This window comes from Chenopodium quinoa, unplaced genomic scaffold (genome assembly GCF_001683475.1).
Source record: "Chenopodium quinoa cultivar QQ74 unplaced genomic scaffold, ASM168347v1, whole genome shotgun sequence".
In the NCBI taxonomy this organism is placed as follows: domain Eukaryota; kingdom Viridiplantae; phylum Streptophyta; class Magnoliopsida; order Caryophyllales; family Amaranthaceae; genus Chenopodium; species Chenopodium quinoa.
Window position 1 is genome coordinate 3,533,224 of NW_018743691.1, and position 22,964 is coordinate 3,556,187.

A 22,964-nucleotide genomic window follows, 5' to 3' on the forward strand; every position below is an offset into this window, starting at 1 on the left:
CTTCAGAGGCATCGGAGTAAAGGATACATTGACCGTTGAAATGGAGTAGAGAAGTTATGGAAGTACTTGACGGATTTAGCGACAACGGCTGAAAGAACGTGAAGCCACTCGCTAGAAAGCTCACCCTAAACTCCCTAAAGGGATCAAACACAAGTGAAAGAGAGACGGATAGTCATGCAATCATGCTCTTTGAACAAAATGCACAACATTTCAAGTACACAGACGCATGGGCACCGTGCCATTAAAATCCCATGCGTCCTACTTGTGTGCCCAACTCCTATTGATTTTGAAAAAATAAATCATTGGTGTAAGTGAAAAACGTAGCTTGCCTATGTACAAGTTATAAATTTTATCTACAACTATATTTTGTTAAATACATACTTGTAGAAAGTCGATGATCTAGAAGTTATCGAGACAAATCTAACAAAACAACATGGGGAAAAAAATAATAAAAAATAAAAAATCTTCCTCGTATAAAAAGATGGTCAAAGTAGAGTATCACAATCCAGTTTCCACCGACCAGTTAAGAATATCAAAAAGCTCATGGCCAAAAGCCCAAAACTGATGAACTGAGGGATATCAATTGATAAATATGGAGTATACATTCTTCTCATTGACGAGCACTTAACTAGTTCTGAATCTAAAATTATATAAAACAAAAACAAAAAAACCTTACATTTATACAACTGACTACAGTTTGAAGATTGGGAAAAAAATGTAAGATGACTTGAACATAGCAACTACAAGTATAGAGAGTTAGCAAACATAATACCTCGACGGAGGCTGGTACTGGCGTCTCCAAACTTGTTTTCCAGGTCAGTCTCTCCCACTGCAGTAGCAGCAGCTTTCAACTAGAAAAGGTAAGAAAGAACATGGTTACTTTTATAGTGCCACAGTAAATGATTAAATGAATGAGAAACTGTTACCAGCTTGACCCAAAAAGGCATATATTGAACAAATGTAACATTTCTATTGGGTATTCAGTTACTAGGAATTACACAAAGAGACTCGATAATATACCATCTACAACGAAACAAGGAATTTGCTGCTAAGTCAAGACTTAAAGATGGCCTTGGTCTCAATCTCCACAACACCAACAAACCTATATCCTCATTATCAAACTGAGGTCTAAACTTCACTCAATTAGTTTCTTAATTTGGAATTTGGGCTATTCCTCAAGCTCTTTTAATGAATCCTCTTAATGGCTGCTCAGGAATTGCTAGCCCACAAATGAGCTTCAGATTTTACATTATATGAAGCACACCTACAAAGTAAACCCTTTTACAAGATTTATTTCTAAATCATATCCTACATGATATCAACTGTTGGATAAATTTTGGTCGATCTATGCCGCTAACAATTTATGAGTAAAACAGTCTTGAAAAAATAATTTTTTCTTTATCAAAAGCAAGCATTTTCCAGTATAAACTTAGAAGCATACAAGCAGATATGAAACTACATCCCCTCAAAAAAAAAAAAAAAAAAAAAAAAAAAAAAAAAAAAAAAAAAAAAAAGAAACTACATCTATCAGGAAGGATGATGGAGCATGCAAGTTTACAGAAGTTCAACAAAGATCACGAACACACACACACACACACATATACAAGGAGGGATGGGGGGTAAAAAGAGAACTCTCAAATTTTTCACTCACCTGATTTAAGAACTCATCCAGTCTTCTCGCCAGTCTTATGATACTTCCCTCAAATATATCAGTCATTTGTATAACCTCAAAAAAATTGGATCCCTGATCAAATGCAGTATCAGAAACCAGAAAAAGGAAATCGGATATCAACATTCAGATCGACATGATAAAGAGATCAAAGAATATTGAAGAATATCCTTTGGAAGCTGCAGCAAATATTCACCTTACTTTGGGGGCAAGGAAAATAAGAGCATTAACTCCAAAAAAGGTCAACAATGATCAAACAGGTGATAATATCAAAATTAAAGGAATTGTATAATATCACGAAAGGTTATTCAGCACAAAATAGACCTAACCTTTGACCAACAGTATATCACATCCATCAAGTAGGGTCTGCAAGTTGACTCAACATACTCTTCCACGTTTACATCCAGGCTGCATTCATGTTGTATCTGAAACATAAACAGATTGTCAAATCAAGCAGCAGGAATTAAGGATAAAGAAAAGGTCTAAAGTTTAAGAAAAGAGCAGGAGAGAGAGAGAGAAGGGGGGGGGGGGGGGGAGTGACCTCTGCTATTCTTCTGGCACTGTCTTGGAGTTGCTGCAAGGGTTTTGCAAGTTCTGCTCGCAAATGAATCTGTTCGTTTGATTTATCACACGGGACAAAGCAACTTGCAAGAGCGGCAACTTGATGATGATCCAGATCATTAAATGTACCTGATTAATGTTAGCAAACAAAGTTAGACAGTGTGTCACCCTAAGTACACATGATTCGAAAGGTAAAACTGCAGTGACAAATAGATACCCCAGAAGCCAGTTAGACTGAGATCAACTGGGTTATTAGGTAGCATTGTATGAAGGGCCACAAAAGCATAATAGAAGGAAATGAGAAGGAAAAAAAAAAAAAAAAAAAAAAAAAAGTAGTAATCCATATCAATGATAAAGCAAGTAAATGACTCCATTAAGGGTAATAATATTACAATAGTATTCTCGCCCCTGACAATTTGTTAAGCTTGATATAGGATGTGCCATATTCTGGATACAGCAAGACACGCTATATGCATTACAAAGACCATATATTGGACACACAATGGGTACAGTGTACAGAAACCATCATGGGACAGAGACCGAGGGGTCTAAATCTATGTTGCCAGGACTCAGGTATGGGTATTGAGTACATATCCATGTGTCCGATACATTTTAGCATACAGAAAGTCCTGAAACCATCCTAAATTTGGACAGGGCTATGGGTCCCTCAACTCTGTATCCAATTTAGACCATACAAAACAATTTCTCATTACAAGCAACAGCCCTGTGAATCTTGAAAAGGAAGCTAAATTCAAGGGATACTAGACAAGAAAAACTAAAAAAGGGTAATACAAACTAGCAAGGACATATTTGACCTTTTTAAAATAATTTTCATTGATTTTCTCACACCAGATCCTAAACAGTAAAAAGAAGTACTCCAGAGGTACGTCTAAACGAACTTCCAGATAGGTAACCACAAAGCAGGAGACTCCAACTGACACATCCCACAAAAACAAAATTGAAATAAAAGCAAATCTAAGCTCATCATTAATAATTTCATTACGAGGAAAATGCCTACTTATGTTACTTGGACTTGGATGAAGTGTCAAATTAGACACGGGTGTCCAAGCATCGGACTCATCCATTTTCTTGGAAAAAGTTGTGTTTTTAGTTAAAAATGAAGTGTCGGTGTCCGACACGTGTCGTGTCGACACGGACACGTGAGGTAAATGAAAGAGTCCGAGTAACATAGATGCCTACACAATATAGCTGCAGAGAACAACCACTAAAAGTTTTCACACTAAATATAAAGCTGTGCATGGTATTATGAAGGTAGTGAGAGTTCAAGAAAGAAGTAATATAATCTGTATATATGAAGAGACACTGGCCAAAACATCACATACATAGTCCAAAAGAACTGCATTTGATGCGGGGCAGAATTTAAAATCAATTAGTCATAGCTCAAGTACTAGACCACAACTACAACCTAAGATGTACAGATCTTAGCCACATACCATTAAACATCAGCTCGGTAACAAGAAGTTCGTCTCCGGTGTCTATCAATGCGGCAGCCCGTCCCTTTAACTGGACAACACCATCAGCATCAATATGACCCAGCTTCTTCAAGACACGTGACCTATTTTTCAGCTCATCACGAAACTTTTGAAGCTGAAAAAAAATTGAAGGAAATATATACACTCAGCTCAAGTTTGTCACACATATTCCCTTAAAAGAATAGGAAAAACAAGCACTATGCATAAGTTGATGCTATATATATATATAATGACAGCCCCTTATACAGTTGAACTTCTGAATTATTAACCCTTCAGTACATGAAGCTGTAAAAGCGTATGGGGTAGAGGTTTTGGCGAAAGTTTTTTTTTTTTTTTTTTTTTTGGCCTTCTTATCGGTGCTTTTGTTGGGGAGGAGGGATGATTAGTTTTTCAATGTCCGCACTCATTTGGTCATTTGTGGGGAGAGTGCCATAATATTTCCTCTTAGAGCTCAATCTCATGAAAATTCCCTAATGAGTCCGTTTCCTACTTGGTAATTACTTTCTTTATTTTTTTTCCTCGAGTATTTTTTCTCTCTACTTTTCGACTCTACTAAAATCTTTGCAAAGTCTCATGGAGCAAATCAAAAGAGACTAATGGAGTAATAATAATATACAAGTACATAATTTTAAAAATAATCCCTCTATCCCCAAATAAAAATATCATTTTTTATTAAATATTGTTATCAACTAATTTGGTTTCATTTTTTCATTCTTCCATTCTCTCCCATGTGATACTTCTCCCATCTAACTCAAAAATAAATTAAGAAAATCCATTACTATTTTTTTTAAAATACCTTTAATCGACTAAACCCCAATTTTTTTCCTAACGAAGTGTGCACGTGTAAAATGGGACATTGAATTCTGGACAGAGGGAGCAGTAAAAAATTATAATAATACAATTATAAAAAATGAATAAATAGAAATTATCTGGAAAAGAAAAAGAGAACAAAAATACATCTAGAATAGTGGGGGACTCTAGAATAATTATCCATTATTTAACAATCAAGTGATGATCTACTGAGCAATACTAGCAGAACCACGAAATGGTACCTGAGACTCACGCATCTTCGACTTCAACAGTTGAATTTCATAATTCACCTCAGCTTTTCTTTGGAAACATTTGACCTGATGATCATCTTGAGACTGTGAAGCATTAAGAAGATTGATCAAGGAAGAGAAGAAATATTACAAAGTGTTGCATCAAGAAACCATGAGCTGAAAATTTAGAATATGGGGCAAACCTTGTGCATCGGATGCGAAAACAACTTCTGCTCAAGTTCCTCAATTTGACTGACCAAGTCGACGATTTCCTTATCGTCAATACCCATATCCTGCAGTAAGAACATAACTGTGAGTGGTGAAATTTTTTTGATATTGATGCTGAACATCTAATTACCAAAATCAGCAATGAAGGCCTCCCATTCCCAAGACCAAACAAAACATTCAAATATTACCAAATCCAAACTAAAATGATATGATAAACACTAGAAATCAGACAGACAATCCCTCCAGGCCTACATTCTGTAGAGTACCCAAAAATATTGCAGGGGATATTTAAGTTATTTAACTGCATTTGATAGTTGAAAACAAAGAAGATTTACAAAGTTTATGGTAATATAATACAATAATGAGTATCATATAACTATCATTGTTCCTATTGCCATGAGAAAAATTCTAAATAATGGTCTCAAAAGACAAAGCATTGAGTCAAGGAATTAGTTGAGACAGTATGGAAATGGTGTATTATAAATGAAATGGCATCATGAATATGAGTGTGATTTGACAAATTGACATATTTAATTTAAAAATTATGCCTTTCCAATATAATGAATGATAGAGACTAGAGATTTCTATAGCATCAACCCAGTACATGTAGTTTCATATGCAACACATCCATTGAGGCATGTACTAGAGATAGTTTTGTGATAAAAAAAAATCTCCAGTTAGTGCAATGCAGTTATGAGGATAAAAGAAATAATCACCACAAATATTTCCCATAACCACCACCATAAATACAATGCTATCTAAGATCCAGTTTCCAACAATTGCATGTCCAACCAGCTGCCAACTAGTCCTAGCCTCAATGTTTACCTCTACTGCCTATGGCACCTTATCCGAAAATTTAAAAGTCTCAAGTCATAGTAGAAAAAACCTTTTGCATCATACATGATTAAAAAGTAGTTCCCGAATCAGGAATTAAAATTAATGAAGCAATATTGTACAAGTTCAAAATGAAAAAGGGACAGCACAAGGAACTTATCTAATAAATTGGAGTTAGCTAAATGATAACCCATTGTTTCAACGTCTAACAGCCAAAGCAATGAACCACCAAAAGGAAGAAATACTGAGAAGGTAGACAGACCTTCACGGGATTAAGCTTTGGGAGACCTTGAGAAAAACGTTTTTCCAGCTCCTGTACACCAAGAAGTAAGCTTTGTCTGGCATCAACAGGTCGAAGGTCAGGAGGAACAGAAATCCGGAGCTTACTGAGGGCAGCTATAAAGGACAACTGCACTGGAACCTACAGCATATATAAAATCATTTAACAGCCAAATTAGTAAAGTGCTCGACCTTTCAAGAAAAATAAAAGTGAATCTAGACAGATCATAATAGTGAATTGCGTGGCTGCGAGCATACAAGTTAACTCACCACATGCATTTCACCCTTCTGCCCAGGACGAGGAGGACATGGTTTAGGTCTTGAACCATTCTCACTTGAACCAGGGGAGCAATGAAGCAGTGTATCAACTATATAGCCCCCACCACGTGGAACAGTTCCCACAGCAGCAGGAGGCTTTTTCACCACATTGACCACAACACCCCAACCCCAGTCAGTTACTCCTTCACGTATCCTAACCTAAAAAATTTTCAGACAAAGTAATGAAGCCAATTATTAGTATATAAATTTGGGCCATTGAGCTGTATAAAATCAAAGGGTATTAGGGTAATATCGTAGCTAAGGAAGCACCAATGCACCATTAAAGTGGATGATGAATGATAATGACATGAACATTAGATTACAGATGATTACCAGTCTTCCAGGAACAAGATAGTAAAGAATTCTCTCGGGCCTTGTAATCTCTGATATCATCTTCGTCTCAAGTTGAGCTAAATTAAGTCTTAGCTTATGGTATTCTGCAACTTCAGACTACATAAAAAACTGACTTGAGTGAATTTTTCTTCAAAAAGAAAAATCAATTATATTGTAAAGAAAATTCTCTGACCAAAAGAAACAATACCTCTCCAGAAGCATCAAGCATGGCAGCTTCCTGCTCAAGTTTCTCTATCTTTTTTTCAATTTCAGGCAAAGTCTGTATAAGAAACATTAATTGGTTATGCATGCCTCATCTACAAGAAGATCTAATTAAAAAAAAGGTACAAGGGATAACCTTCTCATGCTGGAATTGGTGAAATGAATTTCTAATGACATGTTCCGCAGTGAACTGGCCTTCAGCTCGGCACATTAGATTCAAGATTGAGTAGTAACTCAATCTAAAAGTGCTGACAAGAGGAGCTGGCTTACCCAACACCATATCTCTTAAAGAATTCATTTCCATCTAAAATAAGTAAAGAAAGACAATGATCATTAAATGCCGTATAAAAGGTCTGCAGAGTATGTTTAGTACGATTTAAAAGTAGGTGTAAGGAGAATTTAACACCATGAATTAAAAAATAACTGTGGTATAGCAGATCGCTGATAACTTTTTAGACCACAAGAATATACTCACCAGATCCAATATAACGATGACTATCATTAAAAATAATAATTAAAAAAAATGGAAGAAAAGAAGAATATGCGAGGAAAGAAATTAACACCATGAATTTGTTAACAAAAGGTTTTGAGAAAAAAGATTGCCCTGAGTGGGAAAAATCTTGGAATTACAGTTTTCTTTTTCATCTGCTCTACAGATAAATCCAATACATACATAACTCTAAACAAGCCATATAAAAAGCCTCTCATAGAAAATATGATCATCAACACATTACATAAAAAACTGTGGTATAGCAGATCGCTGATAACTTTTTAGACCACAAGATTTACCTGCTCATCAATCATTATAATGCAAATGCCTCGATCATCCTTGCCACGGCGACCAGCTCTTCCACTCATCTTTGAAGAAAAGGCAAAGAGACATTGATAAGTACAAAAACAAAACCAGACTTCAGATGATCACAGCACAGTACAGATAGACTTCACTCACCTGAATATACTCACCAGATCCAATATAACGATGACTATCACCGTCAAATTTTTTCACTGCTGTAAAAACAACTGTTTTTGCAGGCATATTTAATCCCATTGCAAACTACAAAAATTAAGCCCAATGTGTTAAAGATTATCATTAGTTACATACAATCATTGAAGATGTTTCAGAATAGAAGACAAAATAAAAAGTTAAGGACAGAGGACATGACATGCTTTTTTTTTTCTCATGCCAACCAGTATCTTACTTTACATCAAAGTTAGAAAATTTCTATAACTGGGTATCTTGAAAAGATACAAAATATGGTATGAAGCATCTAGTAATAATGTAATAAATGGAAGAAATAATCCTAATCAAAATGATGGCTGGTATATGCCAAAAAAACTTACTGTCTCAGTGGCAAATAGCGCCTTCACAAGCCCTTCTTGGAAAAGGAGCTCCACCAATTCCTTAATAATTGGAAGAAGCCCAGAATGATGCACGGCAATGCCTCGTTGAAGAAGTGGCAACATCAACTCAATAGCAGGAAGGCTCCTGTCCTCCTCATTCAAGCAGAGAATTGCATTTTTAAAAACCTGCTCCACAATATCTTTCTCTTCTTCCGTATTAAAGTCTAGCTTTGACATGGACATTGCATGTTGTTCACACTCCCTTCTACTGAAACTAAATACAATGACAGGCTGAAATTTGCGCTCCATTATCATCTGCAACACAAATAATTGACAAAATGTTGATATAAAGTCAAATTTTTGGCTCGGAGAAAACTAACAGGAACAACAACATGAACAGAGAGTGTATGTATCCCACCATAACACACCCCTACCCCTAGTCAGTATAAACCAGAAAGAACAAACGGGAAGTGTAAACAATTAATTATGATCTGGATGAATCAGGATAACGAGTGACACTGCTGTTCAGAATGACAAAGAATGCCAGTGTAGCATAAAGGTTGGTTTACCTCTCAGGTATTCAGTGATAAAGTGGTTTACAGGCTTACAGCCAATTTATAAACTCAACAATTAATAATCATTTAATTGAAAGGTAAAGGGAAAGGTTATGATGGTTGAAGGGGGAATTCCCTTTCTTATCTCTATAACAAAGAACTATGTAAATTTACAGGCTTAGCTTTCCATCATTCTTGTTTCCTTTTTGCTTTGCACAAACCAACACACACTAACTAAAATTAAATTTTGAATAAAAATCCAACTAACAAATGCCACAAAATAATTATATGAAATTCATCCACAAAGTACAAAATTCACTAAAATTCTAGCCACATTCTCTTAAATCAAAATATTATCACTCTTGAAATCTAACATAGTGTATACTCAAGAAAAGAAGATTGCAAAAACACTTGTTGGACAACTATCACCATGAGTGGCTCATGCAGATCCCTCTCCTCAACTCATCCCCATCCAATGCAATATTATCTAAAAGAGTCAATTGTTTCAGGTTCCATTCAATACTAGACTAATTCAAGTTGAGCCACTTGGCAACATTGCTACCATTCATTTCTTGTAGTGATTTCTAAAGGTCGGAATCGCACCTATCAGTGTGCCCAAGATGAAAAGTGAGCTAGTGTCGGAAGAGGAAGTTCAGGTGACATGTACATACACAAGCTCAAGTCAAATCAAAGAAAAATTTGAATTGATTGGCTGTTAACAATTGCCCCAAACTCTTTTTGGTAAGCTAAAGCTATCAGTCCCTCAATACTTCAACATGATAACACTTAATATGAATTAACAATGCAAGTAATCAACAACTTTCTAGCAAAAAGATACCATAGTTAACCTCCTCAAAACTCATGGAGAAGCTATCATGATCCAAAAAGATTACTCTGTACAACATGATAATTACTTGAATTGCAATAAATTAGTCAGCAATACAACAAAATATACCTTGACAATCTTGTATATATCCGAACCCCCTTTAGCTCCGGAACCAGCTTTCGCAATCCTCCCACTAGCCTTGGCAGCAGCATTCTTCATCCCATTACCAGGCTTCACAAATGTATCCTGAAGCTTCAAAAAGTTATCCTCTCTAAACTGCTCATTCTCATCCACCACCAAGTACAACCCCGACCCTCCAACCGGAAACACGTAATGCTGCAACGGTGTAGGCCGGAAATCAGTATAAACAACATGACAAGGCTGCTTATGAATATTACAAATCCACTCAGCAAACTCGGTTGCATTCGACATAGTAGCAGATAAAAACACCATCTTAATCTCAGTAGGCAAGAACACAATACTCTCCTCCCAAACAACCCCTCTTTCTCTATCCTTCATATAATGAATCTCATCAAATATAACCCAAGCAACCTCCTTCAACACCTCGGAACCCCGGTACAACATACCGCGAAGAATCTCCGTTGTCATCACTAAACAACTAGCATTAGGAGAGATGGTAACATCACCAGTCATAAGACCAACATCAGTGAATTCCTGGCTCAATTCCCTGTACTTCTGATTGCTCAATGCTTTGAGAGGCGAAGTGTAGATTACTCGCTGCTTATCGCGAAATGCCATGGCAATCGCATACTCGGCAACGGCGGTTTTGCCGGCGGAAGTGTGGGCGGACACGAGAACCGATTCTTTACGCTCTAAACAAGCAATTGAAACTTGCTGAAATGGGTCGAGAGTAAAAGCATACGTTTTCGCCATTGGACCATCGAAGCTAGGGTTTGCAAGAGTTCCATAAATGGTTGAATCTTTGTCTGAGGTGAAATCTTTCGGTACTGCTACTTCGTGTACGCAAGTTCGAGTCGAATTTCGTCGTTTTGAGCTTGGTAATTCTGAGTTTTCCTGAGATTGTTGCTGATTTTGTTGTTGTTGTTTTTCTGGTGAGTTTTGTTGAAGTAATGGTTGTTCGGATTCGGAATGTTTTCGCTTTCCTAGGGTTTGTTGTTCTGTAAGTGAATCGTTTGGATTTTCCAGTGTTGTTGATGATGGAGGTTCCGATTCCGCCATTGTTGCTTGAGGTGGTTCCGCCATTGTTGACGGAAGTTGAGAGCTTTCAATTTGGGGAAATGAAGAAGAGTATTTGAGAGGAGGTTAGGGTTTTTGAATCCCTCTTTTGTATGATTATGATTATAATTACTTAGTCGAATTTGGGACTTTGGGGTTTAAGGAAAGGGTTTGTTTAATCTAGTCTCCACTCTCCAATGGCTCTAGTGTGTGAGCTGAAATTCATTTGGTTACTCAGTCCTAGAATAGAAAGTGTGTCGTTACCTTCGTGTTGAGCTATGACGTTGTTATTTAATTGTTTAGTGATAATCCCTACCTTATAAAAAGTGGGAAAATACTCTTATAAATAGTGTGAAGAGTACTAGGGATGAGCATGGGACGGGTACGTTAGTACTAACGGTTCGGGTACCCGATAACCAAAATCACTAAAAGTGATACCCATAACCGGAACCGATAAGTTCGGGTACCCGAATTTCGGGTACCCGGATTTTCGGATCGATTATCGGATACCCAATAAGATATCCAATAATGATAATTAAACTTAATTATGTAGTTATTATGATATAATTTACAACTAATTAAAAACAATAACATATGATCTTGACCAAATTATTAATAATATTACTAATCATTGATATTATAAAGTGATTATGGAGTAAAGTAAAAGTTTAGATTTATATTAGGAAAAATGGAAAAGAAAAATCCAACCTTTGCACTTTTTCCTCCTAAAAATCCAACCTTTATTTTATTCCTCAAAAATCCAACCTTTATACCCCATCTTCTCCGACAGATCCATTACCTGTTGATGACCGATTTTTATAAGTCATGTGCCACGTGTCAGCCATTAATTGGTCAATTAATTTTTTTAATTATTAAAAAAATAAAAAAATAGAAAACCCAGCCCCATTACCCTCCTTCACTGACCACCGTATCCCCACCACCCAACGGCCATCAAACCCAGCAACCCCTTTCCCACCGGCCACCAGAAAATCAGCAACCCCATTCCCCATCGTCCATCGGCCACCGAAACCATGCAACCCCATTCCCATCACCGCCCATAATCACAACCCACAACACCCGCACGCATAACCCACAACACCAAATAACCACCAACCTAAACCGTCAACTGTAGCACCACTTCGCCATCAAACCCAGCAACCCCTTTCCCACCATTCGCCACCCGCAATCACACATTCCCCTCACCACCCGTAATCACCACTTCGCCACCCACAATCACCAAACAACCTTCCCTGACCACCCCACAATCAAACCCAGCCACCCTCTCCCTTCCCTGACCACCCACAATAACCCGTAATCCTCCCAACCCCCGGCGCCGGCCGCGCCCAGATTCCCCTCCCCTGGCGCCGTCGCCGACCCCTCTCCCCCACCGCCATCCCCTTCCCTCTTCCTCGGCAACCAGCGCGAACCCCCTTCCCCAAAACCATCCCTCCCACGCAAAACCACCAAAAACCCATCTCCCACGCTCGATTGCTCTCCTCATCGCACTATCCAAGTCCACCCCATCCTCTGTTCATCGCTGTCTTCGTTGTCGTCGAGGGTTGGTAGAAATCGGCGATTTCTGCGGTGTTGAGTGGTGGTGACGGAGGTGGGGTTGGTGGTTGAGGTGAGAGGAGTGAGAAAGAATAGGAGTGAAAAGGTAAAATGCAAAAAATAAAAAAAAAAACTTTTTTAACCTGTTTATCAGGTTATAGGTAAAATGGACCTGTTGGAGAAGGAGGGGTATAAAGGTTGGATTTTTGAGGAATAATCAAAATGTTAGATTTTTGTAAAGAAAAAGTTGAAAGGTTGGATTTTTCTTTTCCATTTTTCCTTTATATTAATAGATTTAAGTAAAAGTAAAGCAAAAAAAATTGCTTATCGAATCGAATTGGGTAACCATTAATTTTAAAATGATACCCATAACCATACCCGATAACAAATTATCGGAACGGATACCCGAACCGTTATGGTTATCGGATCGGGTACCCTAATTTTCGGAACGGTTACGGATCGGTTTTTCGGGTTTTTTCGGTTTTTTCGGGTAGTTTTGCTCAACCCTAGTGAAGACTACTATACGAAGAGGTGAATAAACATGTTGTTTCGGGTAAAACAATAGGACCTTCGGCAAGGTCCTTCTGAGATGGCTGAAGACTGGGCTTGGTCCAAGTAATGCTTGGCCGAGGGTTTCCTGCACAGCAAACACACGTAAACTAGCCTCGGGGGTTGTGTCGAGGAAGGCCCCTCTGATGCCGAAGTCAGTACAATGTGTAAAGAGAGAAAGCTATGCAAGAGAATTAATTGCTTGAATCTTATGTGAATGAATATAAAATGGTACAATTGATGGCTTTTATACCTTAGCATAATAAGGAGAAATGGGCTTGAGGTCAAGTGGGCTGACCACATTGACCAGGCCTTTGGCTTGACTTGGCATGGATTGGAGATTTGGATCTTTAACCTTGGGCTATAATTGAATCATTTATGGATCAGGCCCAATTAGGCTAAATTGGACCCAAACACATGCTATTTGTTTGTTTATGAGGGTATAAAACTATAAATTTTAGGTAGCTAGATAATAGTTTCTCCAATATGGCATAAAAAGTTTTAAGATGAATTAGTCAATTGATGGAATTGTTCTAACTATTGCTAGGGCCCAAGCAAAGTAGGTTAGTTCTTACCCACTAAAGTGCAAATTCTTGGCTGCATTCTAGTGCAGCCAAGCTAGCTGCAACACCATTAAATGTGAATATATAGTACGTTAAAATGAACATACATTTTTTTTTTCCTTCCTTATATCTTAATTCTCTTTCTTCTTCTTCCTTAGCTCTATTATTTTTCTTTCTCTTCAGTTTTCTTCTCAATTTAACATTTTCTCTCTCCTCTTTACCTCATTTCCCTTCAATCTTTAAAGTTTTCTTCTTCTTTATATAAATTTTTGAGTTACTAATTCATGTTTTGATAGGTATACTTCTTTCTTTCTAAATCTATGAGTTTCAGATTCAATCATTTGGCTTTATCAAAGAGGAAAGAAAAAAAATGGAGGAGAGAGAAAGTTGAAGGTCAAAGAAAACAATGGAGGTTAGATTTTATCAATTTGTAATTGTATTTTGTATGATTTCGTTGACTATGCATGATGATTTATTGTTTGATTGTTTGAAATTATTATGAGTTTGTGATGAATATCAATTAAAATGCTTAATTGTTAATGAATATCAATTGTATTGCTTAATTTGTAGTTATTTTCTCTCTCCCCCCCCCCCCCTCTCTCTCTTTTTCTTTTGATTTTTTTTTCTTTTGATTTCTAATCATGTTACAAATCAATAATTAATTTCTCTATGATGAATCAAGATTAGATTTAAGGTGTATATTTAATTTTTGAGAGTTTCAATAATTACAATCGATCTTGAATATAATTTCTGTAAAAAAAAATGATCACGTAGGAATTTAAAAATGAACATCTTTTACAAAATGAGCATTTAGTACACCGAAAATGAATATTAAATACATAAAAAAATGAACATATTTCAACAATTTATTTTATCTTTATTTTTCATTAATAATTATATACAATGAATTTGAACCTTTAAGAAAATCATGTTCATTTTAATATCCTAAATGTTCATAACTTTTTTTTACATGTTCATTTTATAAGTGTTTATTTTTTAATACTAAATATTAATTTTTATTAGGTTGAAAGAAAAATATTAATACGTTGAAAGTTAAATTATCTGAACATTTAGTGTTGAAAATATGAACAATTTATTATGAATATATATGTTTCGTTATTCATTACGAACATATCTTTTATTGATTATGAACACATATGACATATAGAGTGATAATTATTTATATTTTTAACTACTGTATTGATGATTATATATTATGAACATTCTAAATAATTATTATGAACATATGTTGTGATGATTATGAATTTTGATTATTTGTTATATTTCAGTGAGTACAGATTAATTGTATTTGTAGAAGACAAAGACTCTGAATTAGTGAAGAAACAAGTAAGAAGTGATGAAGAAGTATATGATATTACAACGAATTTGCCTTTAAGTTGGAGAATTTCCGATGTATACGATCCCATTTTATGGTTGTATGATAAATGTTCATTTCTAATATACTAAATGTTCATTTTTTTTACATGTTCACTTTTTATTACTAAATGTTCATTTTTATTACTGAATATTCTTTTTTTTTTCTTTTTTTGTATGTGTTCATTTTTCTAACTAAATGTTCATTTTTAAGGTCGTGGTCTAGAAAATTTATGATTATATTTATATGATAATCAGATTTATTTTTAATAAATGATCATTTCCTTATAACATGTAAACTTTTTAATATTAAATGTTCATTTTTTTTTACGTGTTCATTTTTTGTTATTAAATGTTCATTTCTTTTTTCATGTTCATATTTTTTAACTAAATGTTCATTTTTTATTTGGACCGCGCGTTTTGGGCCTCACTCGTTGTAGCTATCTTGGCTGCACTAGAGTGCAGCCAAGACCAATTGCCCACTAGAGTCCATGAGTTATCAGTAGCATGTGCCTTGGCGAGTTGGTGTAATTGTCCACTAGAGGAGTGAGGAATGGGGTGGGTGGTTATTGTGATCGTCCACTGCCACACTAATTGTTCCTTCACCGTACATCGAGTATTTTCCACCCAATATCTCCAAGAACCATCCAAGGTAGTTGCTAGGTAGCCACCAATCAGTAATTACCTCTCATGCATTAATGTAGTGTTCATGGTTACCACACCCCATAAGTGATGCACACATTGCACCCACAATACACATGTGTGCTTAGCTTCTCAAACCTATTTATATGCCTCTCCACATCTTAAACATGCCTTAATTGTCTTCCTTAAGCCATACCCCCCCGGCAATCATACACCCATGGCTAAGAGCCCACCATGATTTGGCCTCTAGCTCCTATTGAGTACTCATCATTGAGTATCCTAACGAACGTTCAACTGAGCTTAGAAACATAATAATGACTCTAACTCTAAGGCCCTGGTTCACCTTATTTCCATTTATTTCAAGAAAAATAAGTTTAGATAAGGTTAATAAGTTTAGATAAGATAAATTCAGATAAGTTGTAATAAGGGTTAATCAGGATTATCCAAGTTTAATTTATAACTAAAATAACTTCTAATAAGATCTAATAAATTCAAATAAGATTAGAGAAATTCAGAGTAAAAATCAGGTGAATAGATCGAACACACCCTTAGTCATGCTGTTGTACTCTTTGATCCCACCAAGGGTATGGTTTTGGTCATAGTGGCAAATCTAGACATATAATTTAATCAAGTGAGGTCAAAATACACTTGCTTAAATTCTAGGAAATGAAATTGTTCCGTGTATCCCTAAGCTTTTAAAAAATGCACCATGTACCTCTAAAAACTTTTAAATGCACCGTGTACCATTGAGGTTTGTAAAAACTTGCATCAAATACCCTTAGACTCACAATAAATATTAATTTTTTTTAAATTAAGACCTCATAAGCGTCAAATTCTTTTAAATTATTACAGTTTAATGCTACTATAATGCTACACCGTATGATAATGAAATAAACTTAATAAAGCAAATTCTAACACCCAAAAATTTTGGATTTAGAATGATCGTTGGAGTTCAAATTTTGATGTAATTTATGCTTTTAGGTGGTTTTACTGCATATATATAAAGTATGGAGTACTATCAATGAGTACGTGTGTAGGCATGATTTTATTTTGATAAGTCAATGATATGTGCATTTGTTAGACGATTAGAGTATAGTATTTAGTGCCTTTTTTTTTTGTTTTTTTTAAACCAACCTCAAGGGGTACAATGTGCATTTGAAAGTTTTCAAGAGTATATGGTGCATTTTTTAAAATCTTGGGGATACACGGAACGATTTCCCTAAATTCTATTGTGATCAAATGATCAAATTTGCTTTTTTATGCATTGATGGATTATTGTGGGGAAGAATTACACAGAATGCAATTGATTTCTCGTAAACAATTAGATGAATTAGATGAATATCATCATCACGAGTATAGAATTAGATGAAATTAGCATCACGGGTATAACAAATCGTTAGAGTGCCTTTTCAAAAAGGTTGTATATATATTATAGATAGCCATGTAAATAATAAACAAGAGATCTTCCATAGCTCAAGATCTCTTCGACGGTCATTCATAATTTATACGAATTATGAAGTATTTTATTGGATTCAATATGCTATGTCCATAAATGTTTTTTTAATTAATAGATTAATTTTACTTTTCAAAAGAAATCTGCCGTCGGATGATTATATTCATAATGACATAACATACATAAGATAATGATTGGGAATATTTGAGATCTAAAAAAAATCTGCCGTCGGATGTTCGAAATTACATCTCTCACTATGTATTCATAATGTGATGTAATTAAATAATAATAAATGATTAATGCATTGTGAGTATTAATTAATTAAATCCATTTAAAAGCAGTATATATAAGCTAGCTAGTCTTGTTCTCTTGAAAAACAAACCCTTATTATCATTACATAGAGCCATTTAATTATTCGATCAGATAATACTACTTGTCCAAGTTAAGTGGTACATAATAGAATGGGTAAGAATAATAAGGTAGTGTTTGGAAATAAGGATGCCATGTTTTTGGTATTACTTTTGGTTATCAGTTATACTATTACAACAGTTGCCGTAGCAGTACTGTACTGTAAGGATTATAAGGACGCCAGAGACAATTATGTAAGGAATCCGACTGTATTTGCAAATCGAATGATGTACCTCGCGCTCCAAAAATGCCACACGATAGGACGACTGCTGGATAGCTTTATAAGTGGGCATGCCATGCCATTATATTGCCATATTACCATTAAAGCGTTTTGTGTGAGACTGGACTCACGTGAGACCGGGCTGTAAATGAAAAAGGCGCGGGTCTGATAAACCTGACCAAAGCCCGCGCGCCATTTAATAAAATGTCTGAATTTTTTCGTTTTAATCATTTTCCTAAAATTTTGAGCGCCGTCATTTTCTCAAAATTTCGAACTCCTTCATTTCGACGAAATTCAACGACTTCATTTCCTCAAATTTCAGAGCATTCAAATCTTCAAATTTCAAACAATTCAAATCAAAAAAATGGAGAAATCAAACAACACAATGATGACTGAAGTAGAATCTGATTCACCCATAGAATCAATTTCTAGCACAATTACTGCTGAAAAAGGTACAATACAATTCATAATTTCAGATTGTTTTTAATTTCAAATAATATTTGTTAAATGTAATAGTGAATTTGTATTATGAATTTCGATTTATAATTTACATGCAAGGCAAATTGAATTTCAGATCGTATTAAATTTCGATTTAATTTCAGATCGTATATAAATTCGAGTTAATTTAGACCTATAATATGCAATCAATGCTTATGAAATTACAGATCGTTATTAATTTTGAATGAAGCATAATTTAATTCAATTTCAAATCGTAATTAATTTCGACTTATAATTTAAAATCAATGCTAATTATATTCCGATCGCATTTAAGTTCGACAAATAACTTGCAATTAAAGCTATTTTAATTCGAATTGTATATATAAGATGTCGTAGAAAATTAATTTAAATTTGAATCTATTTTTCTGATAATTTTAAAGTAAAATTCAAATATACTAATACTAATGATGTATGCAGCAGATAATGTAATTATAGAAGACAACATCAATGAAGAAAGAGATGCTAAAGAAAGAGATGAAGATGCCGCTATAATAGGTATATTGATAATTAAATGCTCTGTAATTTAATGATGTAAATGCAGACAATTAATTTAATATAGTTTAATTTCTGACAAAAACAATATAACTTCTGACTAATAGAACCTATTTCCTGACTACTTTGGTAATTTGTGAAAATAATCTGATTCCTGACAAGTTCAATGTGTTTATTACTGGATTAAAAAATCTAATTCCTGTATGACTATTTTTATATTGAACCTATTTATAATTATCTATTTCATGACTATTATTATCTAATTCCTTACAATTTCAATGTATTTATGACTAAATTAAAAAATCCAACTGACTATTATTATATCAAACCTGATTATTATTATCTATTTCCTGACTAATACTATATCTTTTTCATTTCCTATATAATTCCTGACTGTTATTATTTATTCCTGACTAATATTATTCTGACTAATATTATACTTGACTGTAATAATTAATTTCCTGACTAATATATTGTAATTCCTGATCTGGATAATCTAATTTCTGACTAAGAAATGCTAATTCCTGAGTATTATAAATTTTTAAAAATATTTAATTACTGTGTATAATATTGTAATTCCTAACAAAAATACGGTATGATATGAGTTATATTTACTTTTGTTGCAGATTATTACAAATATGACAAGGATGAAAACATAAGTAGATGTTTAGTAGGTTATACTGTGTTGGACTACAATGTTGGATTTTTTTTATACAAAGCTCATTCAAGATCAGTTGGTTTCAGTGTCAGAAAATCAACAAAAAGAAGAGATACCAATGATAAACTATATGAGTTTTATTTTAGATGCTCTAAAGAAGGACATACAAAGGGTAAATGTAGACAGCAGGTGAACAAAAATCAGTAGAAATACCCATATTGGGTAAAACTAATGAAAGAAAGAGAAAAGAAAGGGAGGTAAATGAAACAAGAACTTGATGCAAAGCTCATATTCGTTTTAAGAAAAATACAGAAGGTAGATTTGCTGTTCTTACACATGAGTTGGAACATAATCATGAACTGGTAATAACAGTTCAAAGACATCATCTAAGATCAGAAAGGCAAATATCAGCTCCAATGGGTGAGCTAATTGAGAGCATGATTGAGAGTGGTATTAAACCAATGGATGCTTATAATTATATAAGCAATGAAGCTGGAGGAGAAGAATGTGTAGGTCATACTAAGAGAGATCGCCTTAATTATGTATCAAGGGTGAAAATGAGTATGGTTGAAGGTGGAGACATGCAAAATGTATTAGACACCCTTCAAGAAAGAGCAGATCAAGATCCCTCATTCTTTTATAGATTGAAATTTGGAGAAGAAAATAATATAATGTTGTGAGCTATTTTTGGCGTGACTCCCAAATGCTTGAAGATTTCAAAGCTTATGGTGATGTTTTAATCTTCGATACAACATATTGAACAAACAAATATGGGTTGATATGTGCTCCATTTGTTGGTATAAACAATCACTAGAAAACAACAATGTTTGGATGTGCATTCTTAACTGATGAAAAGACTGATACATTTGTTTGGCTGCTTTCAATCTTGAAAAAGTCAATGTGTGGAATTGAATCAAAATCAATCTTCACTGATCAAGATCTTGCAATGAGCAACGCCATACCATAGGTAAGCAGTTTCAGCTTAATATTTGTATTTGTATTTTATATTGGGATATGTTTTGTATCAAATAACTTAACACAATCTAAGTAATTTTTAACATAGCTTAATTCTGATATTTAAGTTTTAATTCCTGACAAAAGTAATATAATACCTGAATAAAACTATCTTATTCTCATTAAAAAAACTATTTAATTATAAAAATAATTATAATCCTGAATTTTTTTTTAATTCCTGATAATTATAAACTAACTCCTGCCCTACATAATGTATTACCTGAAAAAATATTAAGCCCGACTTAAATCAACCAATGCCTAAGATAAACAAATTATATCTAACTAATATTATCTAATTTCTGTCTAAGTTAAATGTATTTCTGAGTTAAAAATATCAAATACTAAACACTAATTAAACTCTGAAAATATTTAAATCCTGACTAAAATATTGTTATATCTGACAAGAATTATTTTATATCTGACTATAATATACGAATAGATGACTAAAATTTTATATCCAATTTAAACACTTTAATTCCTGACTAATAAACTGTTATGCCTGACAAAAATAAATTAAAAACTAACGTGAGTTATTTAATATCTGACTTTGACTCTTTAATACCTGACAAAAATATATCAATTACTGCCATGATTTATATAATATCTTACTGTAAAATGAAATTATTTGATTTATGTTGTCTAAGTAATGACTATAACTTTGCTAATTCCTAATGAATATCATGTAATATCTGATGAAAATAATATAAAAACTGATGAAGAAAATAGATTTATAATTGACATTATTTATTTAATATGTGATTAAAACACTTTAATTCCTAACTAATAAATTGTTATGCCTGACAAAAATAGATTAATAACTGACATGAGTTATATAATATCTGACTTTGACTCTATAATACCTGACAAAAATTTATTAATTACTGTCATTATTTATCTAATATCTGACTATAAAATGAAATTATTTGAATATCATGTAATTCCTTATAAATATCATGTAATTTCTGATCAAAATAATCTAAAATCTGACTAATATATTATTATGCCTGACAAAAATAGATTAATAACTGACGTAAATTATATAATATGTGTCTGTTACTCTTTAATTCCTGACTAAAATATTATTATTCTTGAGTAAAATATTATTATGCCTGACATAAATCAACCAATACCAAAGATAAAACAAATTATATCTGACAAATAATATCTAATTCCTGTCTAAGTTAAGCTTATTTCTGAGTTAAAAATACTAATTCCAAAACACTGATTAAACTCTGAATATATTTGAATACTGATTAAAATATAGTAACATCTGAAAAAAAAATTTATCTAATATCTGACTATAATATATAATGAATTGAATTAAATTTTATAATTCCTTACACAAATACAACAAAAATAATTTCTGAGAAATATGATTTAATTCCGCCCTAAATAATATAAAACCTGACTTAAAGACTAATATTCCTGAAAAAAAATAATATTATTCCTGATCAAAAAACCATTTTAATTCTTGCATAAATTAGTATAATTTCAGACTAAAATATATAAATGTTGTTGATGATATAATCTAAATTCTGAGCGAAAGAATTATATTCCTTTTTGAGGTTACATAGTGCAATTATTCAGGAGAGTTTTTTCATTCACCGACATTATGCACATAAAAGAAATTAACAAAAACAAAAACAAAAAAATAAGTCCAAATTAGTATATATTTCTTCATTTAATTCATAATAATTTGTCATACTTGTGACAATGCCTTACAAAAGCAAATGAACACTGTCACTTTAAACTATGACAAGATCAAAACAATACCATTCTATACAAAACATTGCCTTTTAATTAAAGAAAAACATAGTTACAGGGCATTTAAGCTAGCCTAATCTTCTTCTGCGGTCCACCAGGTTGAATAGCTTCCTCCCTCTTCCTTTTCTTACTCCACATATCTTCCTTATCCCTAAATAGCCATCGCAGCCCATCCAGAAATTCAGCCCAATCCTGAACCATTGAATTATGAAAGCCATACCCATTATGCCTCATAATATCAGTTGTAATCCACCACCTTTCACTGGCTGTCTGGCTCTAACTACATGAGGAATCCAGGTATTTAAATACCATAAGTCATTCCAATGCCTACAAACACAATTACACATCGCTTGGGCTCGAGGGGTGCACTTAAGAAAGATATACATGCATAAGATTTCAGGAACAGATAATGCATGTGGGGCATCCTCTAGAGCAGCCATGTAATGAGGGTCGTCTATTGGATCCATTTACACTAACAAAACAACCAATAATAATAGTGTTAACACAACCACAAATTTAAATAATTCAAACTTAAAAATACTCTGTTTTTAAAAATAATAACAATGATCATGAATCAATAATAACCATTAAATTCCTTGAGTAACAAAATACATAAATTATACACATTATATACATCCACACAAAAAAACTAATGATCCACGTACAATTCTAAATCATACAATACCAATAATATTTTAAATTTAATTCATTAAAAAACAATAAAAATAAAAAAAGAATATGATTTTGAAATACGTACCTTACAATATAGTTGAATTCGAATAAAAATTGAACAAAATTGCTAAATATCCTTTGTTGAAAAACTGGAAATGGATGGTTTTTTTAACAAACAGAAGAGAAATATGAAAGGGTGTATAGATTTTTT

The 22,964-nt window shown here is 33.7% G+C and overlaps 1 protein-coding gene across 1 annotated transcript; it reads right to left on the reverse strand.

Annotated features, from left to right (window-relative positions):
- Positions 1–509: 509 nt before the first annotated feature.
- LOC110683789 (DExH-box ATP-dependent RNA helicase DExH10-like) lies at positions 510–11,134 on the reverse strand. Its single transcript, XM_021860201.1, has 16 exons — positions 9,828–11,134; positions 8,319–8,633; positions 7,927–8,031; positions 7,767–7,835; positions 7,114–7,281; positions 6,964–7,035; positions 6,756–6,872; positions 6,375–6,581; positions 6,088–6,246; positions 4,967–5,056; positions 4,776–4,868; positions 3,685–3,838; positions 2,211–2,359; positions 1,999–2,094; positions 1,652–1,744; positions 510–851 (listed from the first exon to the last, which is right to left on the reverse strand). Exons 1-16 carry the CDS (start codon positions 10,920–10,922, stop codon positions 741–743), a joined length of 3,093 nt encoding a protein of 1,030 aa, XP_021715893.1. The 5' UTR covers positions 10,923–11,134; the 3' UTR covers positions 510–740.
- Between the last annotated feature and the right edge of the window lie 11,830 nt (positions 11,135–22,964).